The sequence below is a fragment of the Urtica dioica genome, chromosome 1, assembly GCF_054948205.1.
Source record: "Urtica dioica subsp. dioica isolate 48M chromosome 1, U.dioica_male_clone48M_v1_H2, whole genome shotgun sequence".
NCBI lineage: Eukaryota > Viridiplantae > Streptophyta > Magnoliopsida > Rosales > Urticaceae > Urtica > Urtica dioica.
The window spans coordinates 5,668,194-5,690,085 of NC_142756.1; the positions used below are offsets into that span (position 1 = coordinate 5,668,194).

The 21,892-nt window shown below is 36.7% G+C and overlaps 2 protein-coding genes across 2 annotated transcripts; one reads left to right on the top strand and one right to left on the bottom strand.

Annotated features, from left to right (window-relative positions):
* Positions 1 to 3,416: 3,416 nt before the first annotated feature.
* On the bottom strand, positions 3,417 to 5,836 carry LOC149406725 (stress response protein). Its single transcript, XM_089608413.1, has 5 exons — positions 5,504 to 5,836; positions 4,526 to 4,812; positions 4,031 to 4,156; positions 3,855 to 3,926; positions 3,417 to 3,771 (listed from the first exon to the last, which is right to left on the bottom strand). Exons 1-5 carry the CDS (start codon positions 5,766 to 5,768, stop codon positions 3,691 to 3,693), a joined length of 831 nt encoding a protein of 276 aa, XP_089464539.1. The 5' UTR covers positions 5,769 to 5,836; the 3' UTR covers positions 3,417 to 3,690.
* Positions 5,837 to 6,931: 1,095 nt separating this feature from the next.
* On the top strand, positions 6,932 to 9,972 carry LOC149406726 (Thiamine pyrophosphate dependent pyruvate decarboxylase family protein). Its single transcript, XM_089608418.1, has 2 exons — positions 6,932 to 8,592; positions 9,543 to 9,972. Exons 1-2 carry the CDS (start codon positions 7,177 to 7,179, stop codon positions 9,855 to 9,857), a joined length of 1,731 nt encoding a protein of 576 aa, XP_089464544.1. The 5' UTR covers positions 6,932 to 7,176; the 3' UTR covers positions 9,858 to 9,972.
* Positions 9,973 to 21,892: the final 11,920 nt, after the last annotated feature.

Consider the following 21,892-nt stretch of genomic DNA (forward strand, 5'->3'; position numbering starts at 1 on the left):
GTGTTTTGAGCATGAAGTGGAGCTACTATTTATCTAATTATATTGTAGAATTTAAATTGTGCTCCTAAATTTAGGCGTTGTGTCGTTTTTAACCATACCCAATATTTACCGTTTTTAATTAGGATATCGTCTTCATTGAGTTAAATTTGATTTCAGTTATTTGATTAGCTATTTTTTTTTTATAGTTAATTATCATAGTCAATGTTTTAATTTCACCTTAGTTTTAACAAATCGTTGTAGCTTAGGATACATGTGAGGGTGACCGAACTAAAACCAGTCATGTGGAACTCTAAAAATGGGATCCCCGATCCCGTTCCACATTTTGCGTGAAATGAGATTTTCGGAACCGTCATAAACGATACAAGAAAATCCCATATTTTGCAGTTCCGGGGTCTCCATATTTCTCACATCTTTTACTTTAATCATGAGTGCAATTGGGAAAAAAAAATTCCCCTGTTACAATAAAAAAAAATAGTACTAAATGGTGCTAAAAGAGAACCTTGTTCCATCCAATTTCCCGAATAGTTCCAAGATAAGGCTCCGTTTGGAACCCGGAAAATAGGAAGGAAAGGAAAATGAAAATCCCTCCAATTTTACTTAGGTTGTTTGGATTGAGGAAAATAGGATAGAAAAAAAATATGATGAAAAATGCTAGGGAAAGTGTATAACTAAAATGATGATTTCATTTTCCTTCGAAAATCAAATGGAAAATGAGAATCTCTCCAAACTTGTCTATGAGGGGATCACATTTGGGTGTGTCGTCCAGGGACCAAGCCAGAAAAGCTAAATAGGGGGGCTTATTTGAAAAAAAATATTTAGAGGGGCTAATTAAAAAAAATCATGGTAAAAATGATTTTTTTTTTTTTAAAATGAGTCAAAAGTGTAAATTTTTAAGGTAAAAATGTAAAACTTTTTTAAAATGGGCAAAAAATGTAAATAAAAAATATTCGAGGGGGACTAATTAAAAAAATTCATGGTAAAAATGAATTTTTTAAAAAAATGGGTCAAAAGTGTAAAATTTTTAGGGTAAAAATGTAAAACTTTTTAAAAATAGGTAAAAAATGTAAATAAAAAAAATTTAAGGGGGGCTAATTAAAAAAAATTCATAGTCAAAATGAATTTTTTTTTAAAAATGGGTCAAAAGTGTAAATTTTTTATGGTAAAAAATGTAAAACTTTTTAAAATGGACAAAAAATGTAAATAAAAAAAATTTGAGGGGGGCCCACTCTTGACCTGAGTTAGCTCCGTCTCTGGTCTCGTTCCTTTCCCGTCAATTTTCTCTCATATTTTCCATAACTTCCAAACACAATTAGAATTTTGACTTTTTCTATTATTTTCTCACATTTTCATTTTGTCTATAATTTTCACTTTCTCTCTTATTTTCCGGATTCCAAACGGAGCCTAAAAGTCTCGATACCACATTTAATAATATGATTTTTTTTCTCACATGATATCAATAATACGGGAAATATGGTTCCGCGGGATCTCATATGGCCAAATTTAGACCGAACCATTGAGGTTCGATTTTGGATATACTATATATAACAGGAAAAGCTAATATTAAATAAGTATATAGAATAACCTTTCAACCTAACGAAAATAAATGAAATATCGAATCCAAATAGATATATCAAAGCAATGATACGGGACGTGGAGATGCATGTACTCATCAAAAGGTTTTCGACTGGTTAAAGAAGAGGAGATTATTGATAATAACCGTCTAAGGGATCCCTAACGTTTTGCAATACATCATGAATTATTAACATTAATACGATATGGACTATCCGGACTCGAGTGTGGGGTACAAAAAAGATATTTTGCGTATGATTTCTTCGCTAAGATGGAAGCACAATTACATCCCAAGGTGCAAGAAAATTTTGTCTTTGTCTTGTCTCATTGCTGATGAGTTCAACTCGTTCGGAGACATATCATATACCATGTGGCGGGTGGTATTGACTGAGTAAGGGACGTGGGTGCCTCACCACCCGCTTTTTTTTTTTTTTTTTTTTTTTTTTTTACGTTGCTGTTATGTTTCAAGATTATTGCACGTAGACACAGAATTCTAAACTCATGTCATGTGTTTACTATTTTCTTATTATCATGTCATGTATATTTATGCTCTTTATAAATTTTGGCATTATTGTAAATGTTGTTGCAAAACTCGTATATCTCACCCAGATGAAGAAGTCGTTGTTCACCCAATGCTATGAAGTCCATGTTCAAATTCTCCATCGCTCATAAGGCACGGTGATGATACCAAAGATATTTAATACAGAGATATATTCAACATAGTTTTAAACGTCGTTAAATATGCCTAGAAAGGACTCATTGAAACAATTTTCCCAATATTTGAGAGACATAGTCACCATATTTTTTAGTACCGACTTCACTTCTTGGGTAGATTCCTCACTTCTGGATATTTTCTGGGGGTAGCTTTTTAAATCTTCCGTACTTAGTCAATAATGATGAAAATTGTGTATTACAAAAGTGTGTGTTCCTTTATCATTAAGGATGACTCGTGGATTTTTTAATCAAATGAAAATATGCTAGCGGGGAAAACTAAGCACGACACTTTTGAAGGAGACATGGAAAGTGTTTGCGACAACCTCGACCAATTTGGAGACATGGCGTACAACGATAGGAATATATTTACAGTTGAATGGGAACATGGAACATGCCCATGAAATTGATTCCCATACACTGAACGATTTCACCTTCGAGTAGCGTTAACATCAATCCCAAGCAGAGATGAAAATTGTCACCCGATAGAATCTAGATTGAAGCACCTTCGTCGATGTTCGCTTTTCTCCAAAGTGACTCATACACTCATGCTCGTGACAATGATAGAGGATCTCATGGAATTTCTCGTCTCGTGTGATGCGCCTTATGATTTGATTCGCGCGGTGCCTGTGAAGAACCAGTTGTCGCTAATCTTGTTCCTTGAGAACTCTCTGCACCAGCGGCGAGATTTTTTATGTTATTTTTGTCCACTTTTCGACGCATAGCGCAGCATCGCTGTTGAATCGGTGTCGCATCGCTTCTTAGATATGGGCTACTAAAGCCTCTCGCGTTGCAGCAAAGTTGGAGTTCCGTCACAGCACTGCACTTTTATGTGTTCCTTGAAGGCACTGTAGTTTCTTTGGAATCTGATTTGATTTGAGGGGTTCTTGAGCTTTTTAAGGTTAGAGAACGATTGAATAAGAAAATCCTAACTAAAATGTTTTTGCCTAGAAGATTTACATACGAAAAATCTACTCAGCAATTTTACCTTATCTGTGATTAGCGATTGATAGTCAGATTAATCAAATAATTCTTGTCCTGCAGTTTTATTTATTGAGTTGCCAGTCTCTTAGCGTTTCCACTTTGAGTTCGGTATTTAACTGATATTTATAAGTAACCATTCACCAATAGGCAAGTAGAGGACAAACAAATTAACTGATTTATCGTAAATAGAAAGTCGTAAATGAAAAAAAATTCAAGTTGTAAAACCAAAATTGTTTACCGCCCGGAACAGTAACTTATCATGAAAGATGGCTTCATCTGGAAGAAAACAGGTAGCCACAAAATTCTTTAAAACAGAATAGCACAGAATGAGAAAATATATTTTCTTACTGGCGCCAATGCTTTCATTTTGGCACGTTAAGCATCAATAATTATGTAGGGGATGTCATATCATCTTTGCATACACTTTCACTTCTCTTGTTTACGTCTTTTCTTCGCCCGATTTTCTTTCACGGGCTTTTTTACGACATCAGAATCTTGCTCCAGTTTCTGCACGTTTTAGACGAAAATTAATCCCCTCAACCTTTAAAATCTCAGAGCATATCAAAATATGACAAGGCGACATTTCTTACCTTCTTCTTGGACTTCTGGCTTCTCGAAAACTTTGGTCTCTGCAGGCCACTTTTCACCTTCTTCCGTTTACCCTGAAACAACCATATAATAAGTCAAGTTAACTTTCTAATTTGTTTATCTGAAACAGAAAAAAAAAAATCGGATTATCGGTTTTGAATCTTGAAACTGCAACCACCTGTGAAACATTTGTGATTTCAGCATCGTCCTTAGTTAACGTGTCTTCATTGTTAATCTCTCCATTGCTATCGAGTGTTCTCTTCAGCCTACCTTCACTAAGCAATTTCTCTGATCGAGAATGTCTCTGCAGAAACATATACAAGAAAATTCTGTTACTTATGTATATGCTACAACAAAATAATTGAAAACTAAATGGAAGCGGACTCTAATTTAGTTGTAGAAGCGAGAATGAAGAATCTAGTTCATACAGACAGAAAACTTTTGAATTTATTTCAGAAGAATACCATGGAATGGAAACACTTGGTTCATAAAAGTTAGTTTAACTGGTTGACAAAATTCCATGAATTATTGAACATATTCCAGATAACTTGATTTTATCTCTTGTGGTATAAGCAACACAGACAAGATAAATTTGACGATAGCCAATCTATTAAGTGATTTAACCTATATCGTCGAGGGGGAAAAATAATGACGCTCATCTTCAAGTATTTACCTTGGACTGAAGATGGGTCCTCAAAGTCTCCTCGTTCAAACAAATAATTCTAGGGCATAGCCTACACTTAAACACCGATTTGCACTTCAAGACACAAGGTGGAAAACCTGTTAAATCTGCTTCATAGTCCTCCTCGTTCTTTGAACGTCTACCAGGAAATCTGTAAGGCTTATCAGAAAACTCATCATCACCACGAACTTCCATATCATCTTCTGAATCATCATCATCACCACGAACTTCCATATCATCTTCTGAATCATCATCATCTTCATCATTTATTGGACGACCTGAGAGAAGAACATAATATATTGCAAGTATAAGAAGCCAAAGTTTTAACACATGTAACCTCAAGAACGGAAAGAGAGAGAATGGATAAATACACACATTTTGAAACATACAATACATATCCCAATAAATCAATATATACTCAAGTACAAAAATGATGGTGGCGAAAGCAAGAGCACAAGAACACACTCAAGTAATACCCTAGCAATTTCCTTACAGCTAAACAGGCTTAGCCAAATGTTAAGTTCAATTCATAATCGTCTATTTTGAAAGTCAATCTGTTGTCTAGAAAAGAAAGGCGGAGAAGAATATTTATAGAGCTTCTTCTCATTACAAACCTGACGTGCAAAGTGCCATGATTATAATAGCCATCTATAGTCGCATAACATCACAGAACGCTTATCCATAAAAGAAAAATTAAACAAATAGCACCTTGTTATTTACACCAGTATATCTATTTTTTTTTTTTTTTTTTCATTTCTGATCCTAATTTTGGTTCGGCCAAGTTTTGAGCTTAAAGTAGTTGGCTTTTTTTTTTTTTCCGAATTCAAGTTAACTAGTAAGAAACTTCAAAATCATCCACTCAAACACAATACATCACGGGATATCAGTAAGAAAAATTAAAATAGCAATGAGTTCCTTCAGTCTTAAGAAAAACATATAAAATTCTGACGATAGCCGAAATGAGATTACCAGAGGAGTCAATATCAAGCTCATTGGCGGAGCTATCGTCGGTTACATATCCTGAAGAGGTAGAGCAGTCGTCGCCATCGTCGCCGCCGCCGCCGACGGTTTCTTTAAGCTCCACCGGAGCTGAAACTCCACCGCCGTCACTTTCGAATTCCTCGCCGGAAGCTTCGGCGTCGGAGTCGGGGTCCGAAGACGAAGAGGATGATGAGTCGGAGGGCTCGTCTTTGTTGTCGCCATGTTCGAACTTGTAGAATCGTCGCTTAATCATCGCTCTTTCTCTCTCTATAAAGTGAGTGACGGGAGAGAGAGAGAGAATTCGCGGCGCTGTAGAGATCAACGGCGACAGGAGGGAAAGAGCGAGAGATGTATTCGTGGGCTTGGGTTTGTGTTGTGTTAAAGCCCAAATCAGAGGCCCTTATGACGTGGTTTCTTTTCCTTCTTTTTTTTTAACGGAAAATATATATATATATATATATATATATATATATATATTTTGAAATAAAGGAAAGGGAAAATATCATGAGTACCTCTCGTGTTTAATCGAAATGCGAGATTCATCCCCTCTATTTCTAGAAATATCAGACATATCCCTTCAGTTTAATATAAATGATATATACATCCCCTAAAAATATTAAATTACAAATATCATCTTTTTTCGTTTATTTTTTTACAAAAAAATAATTTAAACTCCCCAAAATACCCTTAATGAAATAATTTTTTATTTTCTATTATATATACAAAAAAATTAAATTAAAAAATTTCTTTATAAAAAGTTAATGATTTTTTTTATAAAGAAAGATTTTGATTTTTTTTAATAAAACAATAAATAAATATTTATTCTATTAAGGGTATTTTTGGGAGTTCAAACGAAAATGGTGATATTTGTAATATAACATTTTTTTAGGGGAGATATATGTCATTTATATTAAACTAAAGGGATATATCTGATATTTCTAGAAATAGATGGGATAAATCTCGCATTTTGATTAAACACGAGGGATAGTACATATATTTTCCCTAAAGGAAATGGGTAAGCCTCTGATATATACTTCATAGTGAGCCTTGTTTTTTTTAATTTTCTTATATATCATAGTGTATTTTAGTAAAATTGACTAAACCACCACAATTAGAAGTGAAAAAAAAAAAAAAAAAAACTTTTTTAAGTTTTGATAAAAATATAAGTAATGTTCATATTTGTGCCCATTTTCCCAATAATCCTTCAATATTTCATCATCGCCCAAACCCCAAAGACCTCATTACACGTTTGTTATTTTTCCTTTATTTTTCATACACGCAATTTTTGTTAGTATTAATTTGGGGCTTAAGACCCGGTGTCGTATTGAAAGTCCAAGTTCACTGAATAATGGGATTATCGGACCCACAAAACGCCATTCTTAAAATAAAAAAAAAAAAACCCAGCAAATGCCCGCCAACCAGGAAAAAGTGGGATTAGGAAGAAAAAAAAACGCTAGAAAGTAAGCTGACACGAACTCCTATTTAGAAAGTTCCGTCTCAAATTTCGCTTTCCCAAACTCCCCCAATTACCAACCCGCAGTTACCGTCCCCAGATATCACCACCACAACTCTCACTCTTTATCACCCGACTCCTTTCTTCTCACAGTCATTTCCACGAACACCTTATCTACACCTCCCAAACCAAACAAAACAGAACAAAAATGACAGACTCCGATTCCGATTCCCCGATCGACGGAAACGCCCTCGCCGCCATGTCCCTCGCGCGGCTCGGCGTCGACAAGATGTTCGGAGTCGTCGGAATTCCCGTGACCTCTCTCGCCACTCGCGCGGTGGCTCTGGGCGTGCGCTTCATCGCCTTCCACAACGAGCAGTCCGCGGGCTACGCCGCCTCGGCCCACGGTTACCTCACCGGCCGCCCCGGCGTGCTTCTCACCGTCTCCGGTCCCGGCTGCGTCCACGGCCTCGCCGGAATCTCCAACGCCATGGCCAACGCCTGGCCTTGCGTCCTCATCTCCGGCTCCTGCGACCAGCGCGATTTCGGCCGCGGCGACTTCCAGGAGCTCGATCAGCTCGAGGCCACCAAACCCTTCTCCAAGCTCTCCGTCAAAGCCAAGAACATCGCCGAGATTCCCGATTGCGTGGCTCGGGTTTTGAACCGCGCAATCTCGGGCCGCCCGGGGGGTTGTTATCTCGACCTTCCCTCGGACGTTCTCCACCAGAGGCTCTCGGAGCCCGAGGCCGAGAAGCTCTTGGCCGAGGCCGAGTCGGGACTCGAGGAGATGAGGAGGGAGAGAGAGTTGGGTTCCGTGAAGGCGAAAGAGTCCGAAATCGAGAAAGCCGCCGAGCTGCTGAGGAAGGCCGAGAGGCCGTTGGTCGTTTTCGGTAAAGGCGCGGCCTTTTCTCGAGCCGAGGATGAGCTGAGGAAGCTCGTCGAGAGGACGGGAATCCCGTTCCTCCCGACTCCGATGGGGAAAGGTCTGATCTCCGACCATCACGAGCTGGCCGCCACGGCCGCCAGGTCGCTCGCGATCGGGAAATGCGACGTCGCTCTCATCGTCGGAGCGAGGCTGAACTGGCTACTCCACTTCGGAGAGCCTCCGAAGTGGTCCCGGGACGTGAAGTTCGTGCTCGTTGACGTCTCGGAGGAGGAAATCGAGCTGAGGAACCCCGAGGTGGGTCTCGTCGGGGACGCGAGGAAAATCCTCGAGCTCGTCAACAAGGCGATAAAGGACGAGCCTTTTTGCCTCTCGAGGTCGCACCCGTGGGTCGAGGCGATCTCGAGGAAGAGCCGCGAGAACTCGGCGACGATGGAGCGCAAGCTGGCGAGGGAGGTCGTGCCGTTCGACTTTCTGACTCCGATGAAGATCATAAGGGACGCGATCTCGGCCGAGGGGAGACCCGCGCCGGTCGTGGTCTCGGAAGGTGCGAACACCATGGACGTCGGGCGAGCCGTGCTGGTTCAGACGGAGCCGAGGACGAGGCTCGACGCCGGGACTTGGGGCACCATGGGGGTCGGGTTGGGGTACTGCATCGCGGCCGCCGTGGCATATCCCGATCGGCTCGTTGTCGCCGTCGAAGGGGATTCCGGGTTCGGGTTCAGCGCCATGGAAGTTGAGGTACGTGTCGTAAAGAGAGTTACTCCTTTTAATTGCCGATTGAACCCGTGATACTAAAATAGCTACACTGATTACTGACTTCATTGGCTTGGAATTGTGAGTAGTGATTATCAAATGTTCATGCTAAAACATAGCTTGGTTAGGGCTTGATATAGTGATTATGTTCTATATGCGCCAAGGAATTACTTGTTTGTTGCACAACGTACCTGAAAGTGTCCGATGAAATTTCTAACAGAAATTTGTTCACTTTGATTTGATTTTATTTCACTTTCGTAGTTTTTTGTTTGTCCCATCCACACCAATTCCTCTCCGGTATTGCACAAGTAGCGTGGGTTAAGTTTGCAATTTTGATGGAATGTAACCTTTATGGGTCCCTTTTTTTTTAATTTTCTTTTTATTAATTTTGTGATAAAACGGAAGCTCTGTGTTGTGTCTGTCTGCATTTTGTGCTCTACCTGTAACTGAAATCAATCCGTTTGGAACTATCCCGGGTTTGCATTAACCTTATGCCCTGAAGTTTAGGATTAAGAGTTTTACTGGAGCACCCTGTTTCTGGGTCTATCTTATTAGTGAAAGATATGATTGAATGATAAAAGTATTAGGAAACTATTCTAATTTTATTGTTCATTGTTTTGATTCATGATAATTCTAAGGAGAAACAATACCTGATTACTAATTACACACAAAAAATTCTACTTTTCATTTTGCATCTGAAGTTCTAGTCTAAAATTTACACCCTGCGTAAAGCTGGCTTCTTGTTGTAGTAAAGTTAGATAAATAATTGATAGCGAACAAGCTATTAGTTCCGGAGCAAAATCAAATCGTTAGAGCGAAAGAGAAGAGTAACAACATGTGATGATTTTTCATTCATTGTCCTTGTTCGTATGTCGTCTTATCCAATATACTTGTAAAATTGAATTGATTCCCTCGATTTTTGTGGAACCGTACAGACATTGGTCCGATACCAGCTCCCGGTAGTCGTGATTGTGTTCAACAATGGTGGCGTCTACGGAGGTGATAGAAGGAGCCCCGAGGAGATCTGCGGGCCCCACAAAGACGACCCGGCGCCCACTTCGTTCGTCCCCAACGCAGGGTATCACATGATGATTGAAGCTTTTGGAGGGAAAGGCTATCTCGTCGGAACGCCGGACGAACTCAGGCTCGCTCTCTCCGAATCCTTCGCTGCTCGAAAGCCAGCTGTGATAAATGTCATAATCGACCCCTTTGCTGGCTCAGAGAGCGGACGGCTTCAACACAAGAATTGATGAGGTGTACTATTATTGTAATTAATACATTCTGGTTTGCTTGCTCTCCCATCTTTCCCATATTTAATAATGCAAGTAACTATACCATAGCTTCCCCCATTATAAAGACTCATAATCTGTAATCTGAAAAAGTCTAATTAAGTAAAGAATTGTTCGCATAAATAAAACAAAGGAAAAATGTCAACCGTATTTTAATCGAAATGCACCGAAATATACTATTTATACACGTTTTTAAAAATATCATACATATCTCTTCAATTTAATATAAATGACATATATCTCTAAAAATATGTTATATTGCAAATACCACATTTTTTGTTTATATTTTATAAAAAAAACAATTTGAAATCCCAAAATACCCTTAATAGAGTAACTAATTTACTGTTTTATAGAACGAAAAAAACATTAAAACTTCTCTTTATAAATAAAAATCTTTAACTTTTTATAAAGAAAGTTTTGAATTTAACTTTTTTTTATATATAAAATAGAAAATAAAAATTATTTCATATAGGGTATTTTGGGGAGTTAATTTTTTTTTTTTTTTTTGTAAAAAGAAACAAAAAGGGTGTTATTTGCAATATATTATATTTTTAGAGAAAATATATGTTATTTATATTAAATTAAAGGAATATGTATGATATTTCTGCAAACTGAGGGTATAAATCGCATATTTCGATTAGACAGATTGCTGTTGATATTTTCCCTAAAACAAAAGAAGACTCATAATCGGTAAAATAGAGTTCAAAATTTACAATACCAAAATAATGCCAAAAAAAATGTTACATAATTTCGTAAATTAATAGTTGAGTTGGGAAGCTTTTAAAATGTTTGGGGTTCCTGTTAGTGTTGAGAGTGTTCGTATATCAACCTACAACATTCAATGTGCATAGTCTTGTAAATATATCTCGTATTTGTTGTATTGGTCAAGTCGAAGAAAAGTGTTTTCTTTTCGCATCTATTAATTTAAAAAAAAAAAAAAAAAAAAAAAAAAAAAAAAAAAAAAAAAAAACTACATTTCATCGTATTTGGGGATTGAAGTCACGCTCTTACTCAAGAGAAGACATCACGGGAAAAAGAGGGTTTCACCCAAACTAAGTACTTGGAAGTACACATATATTGATTCTTAAACATCAAAATCTCATTTCTTCTTAAGATTTGGTCGAATCCAATTTCGAGTATAATAATCTCACTTGATAATAATAATAATAAAACTCTAAACACTTGTCATCTAAGTAAATAGAGCGGTCAATACACTATGAAATTCCAACAACTCTCAAGATATATAGTCATATAAAAACTCAAGTTTTTACATACAATAAATTTTTGGTAAATTTAAGTAAAAAGTCACGAAATTTTATCACAAAGTAAAAAGACATAAATAATCATAAATAACTGTAAATAAACCATCAAACTCTAACGGTATAAACAAAATGCTGAAAACGTTAAAATAATGTCACATCACCTAATGACTATTTACTTAAAATATATAAAAAGTTAGCTATTTAGCAAATCTTTAAATTTTGGTAGCTTAGTTACTTAATAAATTTGATAAAATTATACATAGACGTAGATACCATGGATACATTGTAATAATAAAAAAAAAAATTATACAGACGTATACAATCTATACATTGTTTTAAAAAACAAATTATGGATAGAAAATTAGACATCAAACTTTACCTATTTTGCGAAAAAGCTGACAATATATTAGTTATTTTACTACACACATAAAACCTTGTCCGTTTTATTAATCAATTAATTTTTGTTATAAGTGTGAATCACTTAGTTTCAGATTTCTATTTTGCATAATTTTTTTCTATAAATAATTCATAAATATAAATTTTGTACATTTTGTTATTTGATAAATTGTGTAAATAGTTCCTGAATCATTGTAGAAGTTGCCTTTTTGTCTCCAATCTAATTTGATATGCAAAACTGCACTTGAAATATTGATTTTTGTAACAAATGTTTTGTTGGGAATCATTTATAGACATTGAACATAACTAATTCATAATAATTATATGCGGAATATTAAAATTTATACCAAAAGTCTAAATCTAGTTTAAATATTCAATCAATATAGTATGCATGGAAACTATAACAAGAAAAAACAATTCAAGAATGATATAGATATGATCTATATCAACCTCTTGAAACGTGTAGACGTAGTTTCTGATGAACGCTAGCTCATCCGGTTCACAAGCCATTGTCTCACTTTTCTCGCATAGGATTTATGAGACGACTTTGGCGCTCCTCCTAAGAAAACACTAACAAAACACTATGAGAGTCAACGAAAACCGCTAGGAGAATCTTCACGTGGCGATCATTTGGAACGAAAAATCCATGTATAATTCTCTCTCCGTTGGATTAATGGACCGCCATCAAACTCTATTCCATCTGAATAGTTCTGGGTTTGAGTCTCGGGCAATCCAATTTTGATTTTAATAAGTTTAAGTCCCATTAAGCTACATTTTTAACAAGTTCCTGAATATACATAAAAAAAAAAGACAAAAAAGGACATTCTCACTACTACAAATATAGGCATTTTCGTCGCACCCGAAAGTTCTTCGGGTGCAATGTCGCACCCAAAAGTCCGTCGCTAAAGGCTTCGGGTGTGACATGTCGCACCTAAAAGTGTCGCATATTAGGTGCGACATATCGCACCCGAAATCGCACCTATTTGACTTCAAAAAATCTCAAAAATCGAGTATTAAGTACGACATGTCGCACCTAATACATTATTTTAATTAATTTTTTTTTACAAATTTACAGCGAGGGCTGAGCTGGCTGGCGAGAGCGAGATCGGCGAAGGCTGAGGCCGGCGAGGGCGAGACCGGCGAAGGCTGAGGCCGGTGATGAGGGAGGAGGAGCGGCGAGGGCTAGGGGTGGCGAGGGCGAGACAGGCGCTGTGACGGGGCAGACACGGCCATCGAGGTCTTGGATGGCGGGGGTGCTCTGTTGGAGGGCGGAGAGCAAAAGAGGTAGCAGTCTTGGGCGGTGGAGGTGCTCGGCGCGCGGAGGTGTCGAAGGAGGAGATCGTGTTTGACGACGTGTGAACGGCGAGCTCCGGCGCGGAGGAAGGGCGGCGAGCAGAGGGACAGTGAAAATAAGACGAGAGATTTTAAGCCCGCCTAAAATTTTAAAACTTTTAGGTGCGACATGTCGCACCAGATAGTATTAGGTGCGACATGTCACACTCAATACCACTTAAAATGAGCGAAATTTTTGGTTTTCTAGAAAAGTATTCGGTGCGACATGTCGTACCCAATGTCCGTTTAGGTGCGACATGTCGCACCGAATACCTTTCCGCACAAAAAAATGAAATTTGTAGTAGTGTCTATTCTCTCTCTATTATCTGTTATGTTGGCTTTTATTTGATTTTTGTGTACGTAAAAACTTGATGGTTGAGGGTAAGCTCGAAGGGCTAGCTTTATGGATTAATTATCAAGTAGTTCCCCTAGGTATGGTCATATTGATGTACAAGATTGTGTTCCACTCTATTATATAATTTCTATTCATTATCCTTAGATCGTTTAGGAATCAGCTAATTAACATTACAACGAACTGCGCTTTTAAACACATGGTAAACTAGTCGCGGCTAGGCATAATGAATCGGTCCGCGACTTTAGAGGGATTAGTCACAAAAAAATTCGTGGCCTAAACTAGCACATATGTTGTAGCGTAAATTGTTTATCCACAACTTAATCCTCTAATGATGTAATTGTAGGATTTATGTATTAACAGCAAACATATGTGATTCTGCTATTATAAACCTATCATGAGAAATACATTTCTTAATTAATACACTTGATTAAGCATTTCATTTATGCTTTTGGAGTCTTTACGGTTATTCACGACTATTTACAATTATTAACGTCTTTTTTACTTTGTTAATAAAATATCGTAGCTATTTACTTAAATTTATAAAAAATTTACTATACAGCAAAATTTGAATTTTTTATGGTTATATATCTCAAATTTTTTATGGTTATATATCTTGAGAGCCCTTTTAAATATATGAAGGTACCCTTGACAGGCTACTAAGTGTTACTTTAGTATCAAATTAAAATCTACTCTAAATATAACACATAAATTAGATTACATACAAAAGAAAAAAAAACATCAAAAAGTTCATTCTCTTGTTCCTATGTTTCTATATGAGGAGGAGCAGAGAGAAGTTAATTATGTAATATGTCTATATATATATATATATATATATATTTATTTTAAATAATCATCTATAATTTTGTGCTAAGCTGTATGTGTGTAATTGACTTAAAATCATGACAGAAAGCATCTGTGTAATGTTTTGTTAACCTCGGGCCTCATTAATTGATACAGTAATCCCAACAAAAGAGATCACATGTTGGGATCGATGGGCATGTATATGGTTTCTATGCAGTCAGCACTGATTAAAACTTCCCAGTATTATTAGAGCTCGATAAATTTTGTTTTATTTATGGATCTAATCTAACCTGTTAACCACGTAACGCACATGCACAATGAGATTAGCATTAATCACACACTATATAGTCAACTTAATAATTATGGTCATGTGATGAAACTAAGAATGGCAGGTTGGATATATACACATTTTTTATTCCCCTTACTGGCCTGCTACTATGTATACATTGCTGCCAATCCATTTGACATATCTACGTGTTACACATGGTGTAGGGTATATATGTGCATCATATAATATATATATATATATGCATAAATATAGTATAATATAATATAGTTGATACTTGATATATTGCGAGTTTGTTTTAGTTTGTTTTAGTTTGATATTTAAGTTGGTTTAAGATGAAATAAACATGTGGTTTTCAAGGTAGGCATGCCAAGCCAAAATTACGATCATTTGCTCAAAAATGATTCTCTCTCTTGGTTGTAATATCCGGGATGGAGCTAGAGAAGTTAGATAAATGGGATCATTTGAAAAACAAAATTTATTAAGAGAGGCTATATTGAAAACTCCTAGTCGGGATAGGGTGATTATCTCTCAAAATTGTTTGGAACCAAGAAAATACCAAACACTACTACAAACAGTGGATTCCACAACGGTACAGTACCGTTGTGGAATGATTCCACAACGGTTCTGTACCGTTGTGGAATCCTCCGCTGTGTAATGATTCCACAACGGTACTCGTACCGTTGTGGAATCTTAGGGATTCCACAACGGTACAGTACCGTTGTGGAAAAATTTAACAGATTTAAACATCTCGCCGCGGCAACGTGTATAGTTCGCCGCGGCGAATCTTTCCACAACGGTACAATTGTACCGTTGTGGAAAGATTCGCCGCGGCGAACTGTACACGTAGCCGCGGCGAAATTGTACCTGAGAGCTTATTTTGTAGTTTTCTAATTAAAAAACCTGAAATGAAATTATATATCCAAAACAAAATATTCATAACATCCAAAACCAAATATATATAAAAAAAACATCCAAAACAAATATCTATATCATCCAAAATCAAACTAATATTCACATTCAATAAAAGTTTGTACATAAAATATCCACTCTTCTCGAACTTTTTTTAAGTTATCCGGTGTATATGACTTCTTCAATTCTACGTAAACTTTGATTGACTGTTACTTCGGGCTCCTTGGTTGTCAAGCTTGAAATCCGAAAAAAAAAATCATTATACGCACAACAACAAAATACATTAGAAAACAAATATTCGTGTAAATTCAATACTTCAAATAACATGTAATTAATTTACCTTTTTATCAACTTCCTTGGTTGTAGTAGACATAATCTATGAAAAAATAAAATTAAATATAATCTCAATTCAAACCAATTTCAACACAAACTCAAAACGAAATTCAATTTCAATTCAAACTAATTGCGACATAAACTTAAACCGAAATTCAATTTCAATTCAAAACAATTCCAACACAAACTAAAACCGAAATTCAATATAATATTCTAACTCAATTCCAACTCAAACTCAAGGTAATCAAATATTCTAACTCAAATCCAACATAAACTCAAACCAAAATTCAATTCCACACTCATTTTCTACATAAATATCAAATTCAATATTCAATATCTACATAATTTAGACACAAATAAACAATTCTAACCTAATTTCAACATAAAAATACAAATTAAATAAAAAAAAATACTTACCCGGAGTGAAGACGACGAGCATGGGGCGTGGTGAGTCAATGAAGTTGTCGGAGATGTGGGTTGTGGTCGGAGGCAAGGTTTTTGTTATTGTCTACTACAACAACAAAAAACATTAGAAAAAAAAATATTCGTGTAGATGAAATACTTCAAATAACATGTAATTAATTTACCTTTTTATCCACTTCCTTGGTTGTAGTAGATATAATCTATGAAAAAACAAAATTAAACATAATCTCAATTCAAACCAATTCCAATACAAACTCAAACCGAAATTCAATTTCAATTCAAACTAATTCCGACATAAACTTAAACCGAAATTCAATTTCGATTCAAAACAATTCCAACACAAACTGAAACCGAAATTCAATCTAATATTCTAACTCAATTCCAACTCAAACTCAAGGTAATCAAATATTCTAACTCAAATCCAACATAAACTCAAACCAAAATTCAATTCCACACTCATTTTCTACATAAATATCAAATTCAATTATTCAATATCTATATAATTTAGACACAAATAAACAATTCTAACCTAATTTCAACATAAAAATACAAATTAAATAAAAAATACTTACCCGGAGTGAAGACGACGAGCATGGGGCGTGGTGAGTCAATGAAGTTGTCGGAGATGTGGGTTGTGGTCGGAGGCATGGTTTGTGGGTTTGTGTGGGGGTGGGTCGGAATGTTTGGTGGGTTTGTGAAGAGTGGGTTTGGTGGGTTTGGAAGAAGGAGAGGCGGAGAAGAAGAAGGAGGGCGGAGAAGAAGAAGGGGACGGAGAAGAAAATGAGGACGGGGGAGAAGAAATGGGCGGAGAAGAAAAAGGAGGGCGGGGAAGAAGAAGAAGGGCGGAGAAGAAGGAGAGGGTTGCGGGGAAGAAGAAGGGCGGGGAAGAAAAAAAGGTGAGAAGAAGAGAAGGTTGGAGGAAGAAGAGAGAAGGGCGGAGAAGAAGAAGAGAGAAGAGAGAGAGAGAGGCCGGCGACGGCGGCGGAGGAAGAAGGAGGGGCGGCGAGTGGGCGTGGGTTGGAGAGAGAGAGAGAGAGAGAGAGATAGTGGGTTTTGGTCGGGGAGAGAGAAAGAGAAGAAGAAGAGAATGAAATTTCTGAAATTTTTGAAAAAAAAATCGAGCGGGAAGTTTTTAAGTTCCAGTCTGCGACATTTCGCCGCGGCCAAATATATACGTGGCCGCGGCGAAATGTTTCCACAACGGGTTATTGTACCGTTGTGGAAACATTTCGCCGCGGCCAAGGCTTAAGCTCGCCGCGGCGAAATGTTTGGTTTTACAGATCTCCCACAACGGTACATTGTACCGTTGTGGAAGAGTTTGGCCGCGGCGAGTTGATGCCTTGGCCGCGGCGAGATCCAACAACGGGTCACTGTACCGTTGTGGAATGTCCGGGATTCCACAACGGTACCATAGTACCGTTGTGGAAGCATAAAGATTCCACAACGGTACAGTTGTACCGTTGTGGAATCCCGGACATTCCACAACGGTACAGTGACCCGTTGTGGAATCCCGGACATTCCACAACGGTACAACTGTACCGTTGTGGAAGCATATAGATTCCACAACGGTACTGTGTTCCGTTGTGGAATATCCGTTGTGTAATCCAACATTTGTAGTAGTGAAAGTAAAAATTTGAGGGAAAAAATGTATCACACATTTAGAAATTTAGATCGATTTTATTTTTCATTCAATTTTTTTTATATAAAATATTGAATCACACGATTACTTATAATTTTTCCTCATATTTATTTTTTCTCATTTTCATTTCCCTCGACAACAAAAACCCATAGATCTTGAATTCAAACACACTGATGTATATATGGCTGATTTAGAACAAAGAAGCCTGAAATCAAGGAATACTGAAAATATGGAATATTATTCTTCATACATCTGTCACGAAATATATGCCCTACCTAATCACTGTTAATTAAGTATATATTTTAATTAATTTTCTTTTTCCGAACAATAGCGTTAAGTTAAATGTACTTTTATGTTTTGAATCGCAATTCTAACTGCATTGCATGATTGTAGTCTGGTTCGTGTGTATAGTTGCATATTTACTTTTATTTAGTACAATTGGATCATGTATCTTAAAAGGATATGCAAGCATTATAATTTTCATTTTTTTATCCTACTATAGATCGAAATTGTTAAATATAATCTCGGGTGACCACGTAGTCAATTTCGATCGCTGTACAAAGAAACAAGATAAGAAACATACTGTAGAGTTTTGCGCAGGGATATTCTATTTGATATTTTCTGTATAGAAATGATCAAAAGGGTGAGAGTGAGAACAATACTAGATCTTGTAATATTATTATTTTATGGTTACGTTAACTGCATCCAATCATATAGGGGACGAATAAAAAAAATAAAACTTGTACTTCGCAAAAAATGAAAGTCAACAAAAGTTGACATAGTTTAAATATATTCGTTCATTGTCTGGTTCTCTATAGCGAAAAAATAAGCTAGTACTTAATGTACATGCATGCAATCTCGATTTCCTACTCTAACAAATCAATCTTGTTCTTTGACTATACATAGTCTGGTTTTCCATAGCGAAAAACTATAATCATATATAGTGCAAGTTGATTTGGAGGAATAGTAAACATATGCACTTGATTAATGCAAATAATAAATTCTACAGATTATAATTAACTGTTCGTCGTAGCTATTATTAAAATGTTGTCTTTAATGATATATTTTGAATCAGAATTATGAAAGAATTTATAAAGCTGGATCGAAAATGTCTGTAGGACAAAATTAATAATACAAAAAAATGAAGTGGCATGCTAGGCGTCAACACTATTTTAATGACATACTTGTTAGATACATATATTTTTGAGCTTCAATATCTTTATACCGATATTCAAGGGATTGTGCATGTGATGAAGTTACCAGGGCAACTACGTGATTCTACTCAAAACCACACGTGCCTAAATGGTCTCCTTATACACTTTTTTTTAATAATTAAATTACCTGACCGTACCGACACAAATGTTACCATGGATGCGAATAGTCTTTGTGAGTGGGGTTCCATCTCAAAACCAATTGGTAATGAGAGGAGTAATCCATGACCTTTATAAGCTCTTGTTAGTTCTCATTCACTTTCGATGTGAGATTCATAACACGCCCCCTCAAGATGGTGGCTCTTTGCGTTCGCTCATCTTGGACCGAATCCCAACAATTGGATCGGATACCCGTTTGGGCTTAATGAGCTCTGATACCATGTGAAAGTATCATGAGGTTCCATCTCAAAACTAATTGGTAATGAGAGGAGTAACCCATGACCTTTATAAGCTCTTGTTAGTTCCCATTCACTTTCGATATAGGATTCCTAACAGTCTTTAGCTATAGGACTATCAAGAACAGAAAAATCATAAATATATAATACGCAAATAAAGATGAGCAAAACAATTAGTCGATTAAAAGTACAAATATAGCCATTTCAAACTTAGTGTTTAGCAAAATAGCTAAGGTTTCATAAGTTGATGCAAAATAGCCACTTATAATGTAAAAGTACTAATATACCCTTAAGTATTTTCAAAAAATTTAATCCTGCCTTCAAAAAATATAATCCCCTCTTCGATAAATCAAAAGTAGAAAAGGAAGAAGAAGATGTCAAAAAATTTAATCCCGCTTTCAAAAAATTTAATCCATTGTACGATAAATCAGAAGAAGAAAATGAAGAAGAATAAGATCTCAAAAATATTTAATCCTGCTTACAAAAATTTTAATCCACTGTGCCATAAATCAGAAGAAGAAGATGCAGAAAAACTCGACGACGATCTCCGACGGCGATCGAACATGAACAGCCTGCTTGTTTGAGGCGGCAACGATGGAGGAGCATCGGAGAGCACATCGGACGATGGAGTTGAGGCCGAGCGAGCAAATTAGGGCACATAGAAGGACCGAGAGGACCATCACCACGTTGGCGTCGAATGTGCTTCCGCTGCCACTCGCCGGAGAGTCACCGCCGTGAAAGTTCGCCGGGAGTGGTTGTGGAGTTGGGGAAGAAGAGTTGACCAGAAGCTTCCTTGAGTAGTGGGAGGTGCGAGCAAGTTCAACGGCGAGAGCTTGGAGATAGACGGAGTCTCTTCCATGGTTGTACGGCGGCGAATCTGCAGAAGGATTACTGAGCGAAGAGAAGATATGGGAGTGTGGGTATTTTGGGGGTTTTGTCAATTTTTGGTTATTTTGTCTCAACTTTGAAAAGCTTGGCTGTTTTGCTAAACCCAAACTTTAAAATGGCTAGATAGCCGCATCACCATTAAATCTATAATTGTTTTAGATTGTTAATAGTTAACTTTTTATTGTTTAGAATAACTAAAAATTTATTCGGTTAATCGTAAATTTTTAGAATGGTTTCAATATAATTTTTTTTTTTGGTGAATGGTTTACAACAATTAACCATGTAATAAGTTAAATTAAAATTTTTTATTATTTTTAACCAAAAAAATGGTTAAAATTAATCAATCGATTAATTTTAATTGGTTATATTGTAAATTAATCGATCGATTAATTTTAAATGGTTAAAATGCCTTCCTTTAGATGCGATCCGTCGAGCAACATCAAAATATAATAAAAAAATGGCATAGTAAAAAATGCGCCAACCAATAATAGAATCTCGCTAGCAAACCAGAAAAATCATCATCCAAAGTCTCAGACTCAAGTGTTGAAACTAAAAATCTAACAAAAGTTAAGACCTTGTTGAAGGTCCTTCGTCGAAACAACGAATAAGGTATGCTTCATTTCGTGGGCAGATCCTTTTGAGTCTAGAAAGTTGTCGAAAGCTATTCTAAGGGCACACTCTGCAAGGGTCCCAAAGAGGGAACAACCTCTCTTCCATGCTTACCTTTACCGTGGAAAATGAAGATATCCTACCTTTGACATGGGATGCATTATGCCTTTCCCCTAAGAGATTCGTCAACATCAGTTGTATGCTCATGGTGTTAAGAAAGTTACTCCAATGGGGTTATCCTTGAATGTAGAGAGTGATAAGAGCGCTTCATACGCGATAATCACTACTTTCAGACCTGAATTATTGTGAGTTCTCGAGTGCTTTTAATGGTTTTTGTGTGTTTATAGTGATTCACTTGTCAAAAGGAGTACAAAGGCTGTTAGAGTATCTTCGGAGTATTTTTCGACAAAACGGAGCGCGAGGCATGAGAAATTGAAGAAGATAAACGCCGCGCACCACTATTTGTGCGTCGCGTAGAGTGCACGCTCAGCTCCAAAAGACTTCACGCGTTTTGTGCGATTGGCCGTGAAAAGCCTGCACGCCACACAAAAGCTTCAGCGCGCCACGCGAAATTGCAGTCAAGAAATTCGAATTAGCGATTTTTCACGCGTTTTGAGCCGTCGAATCAGATTTAATGACTCAAATTACTCCGGAAATTAATTGGGAACCTATGTAAACGACTTAGAGTCTCATAAAACACATATTGGCCTCTTTTTAGTTTTTACGGTTTGTTTGTTTTGGAAAAAAATCTAGGGAGAGAAGAAGATTTCAGAGAAGAACTGCCTCATCATCATCTCATCGATCACACTTTTTCTTCTTTTCCTTTAGGAACTCTTGTTTGGTTTATGAATATTTTTATGAGTTTGATTTTCATAAATTATAGTTTTTCATCTTTTTCGTTTGTTACTCTCTCGTCACCGTGAACTAATTCCATTAAGGGATATGGTGTAGCAACTGAAGTATTCGCTCTCTCCATCTCTCTTTATTTAAATTAATTCTATGTGTAATGCTTGAATGTAATTAGCACGATTTTAGGATTTACTTGATGCTTGAGAAATATTTGGTTTGTTGTGCGATTGAATTAATTTACCGTAATGCATTCCTAATGGCTATAGATAGCTAGACTATTATGGAGTCATGTGTACGTTCATGTG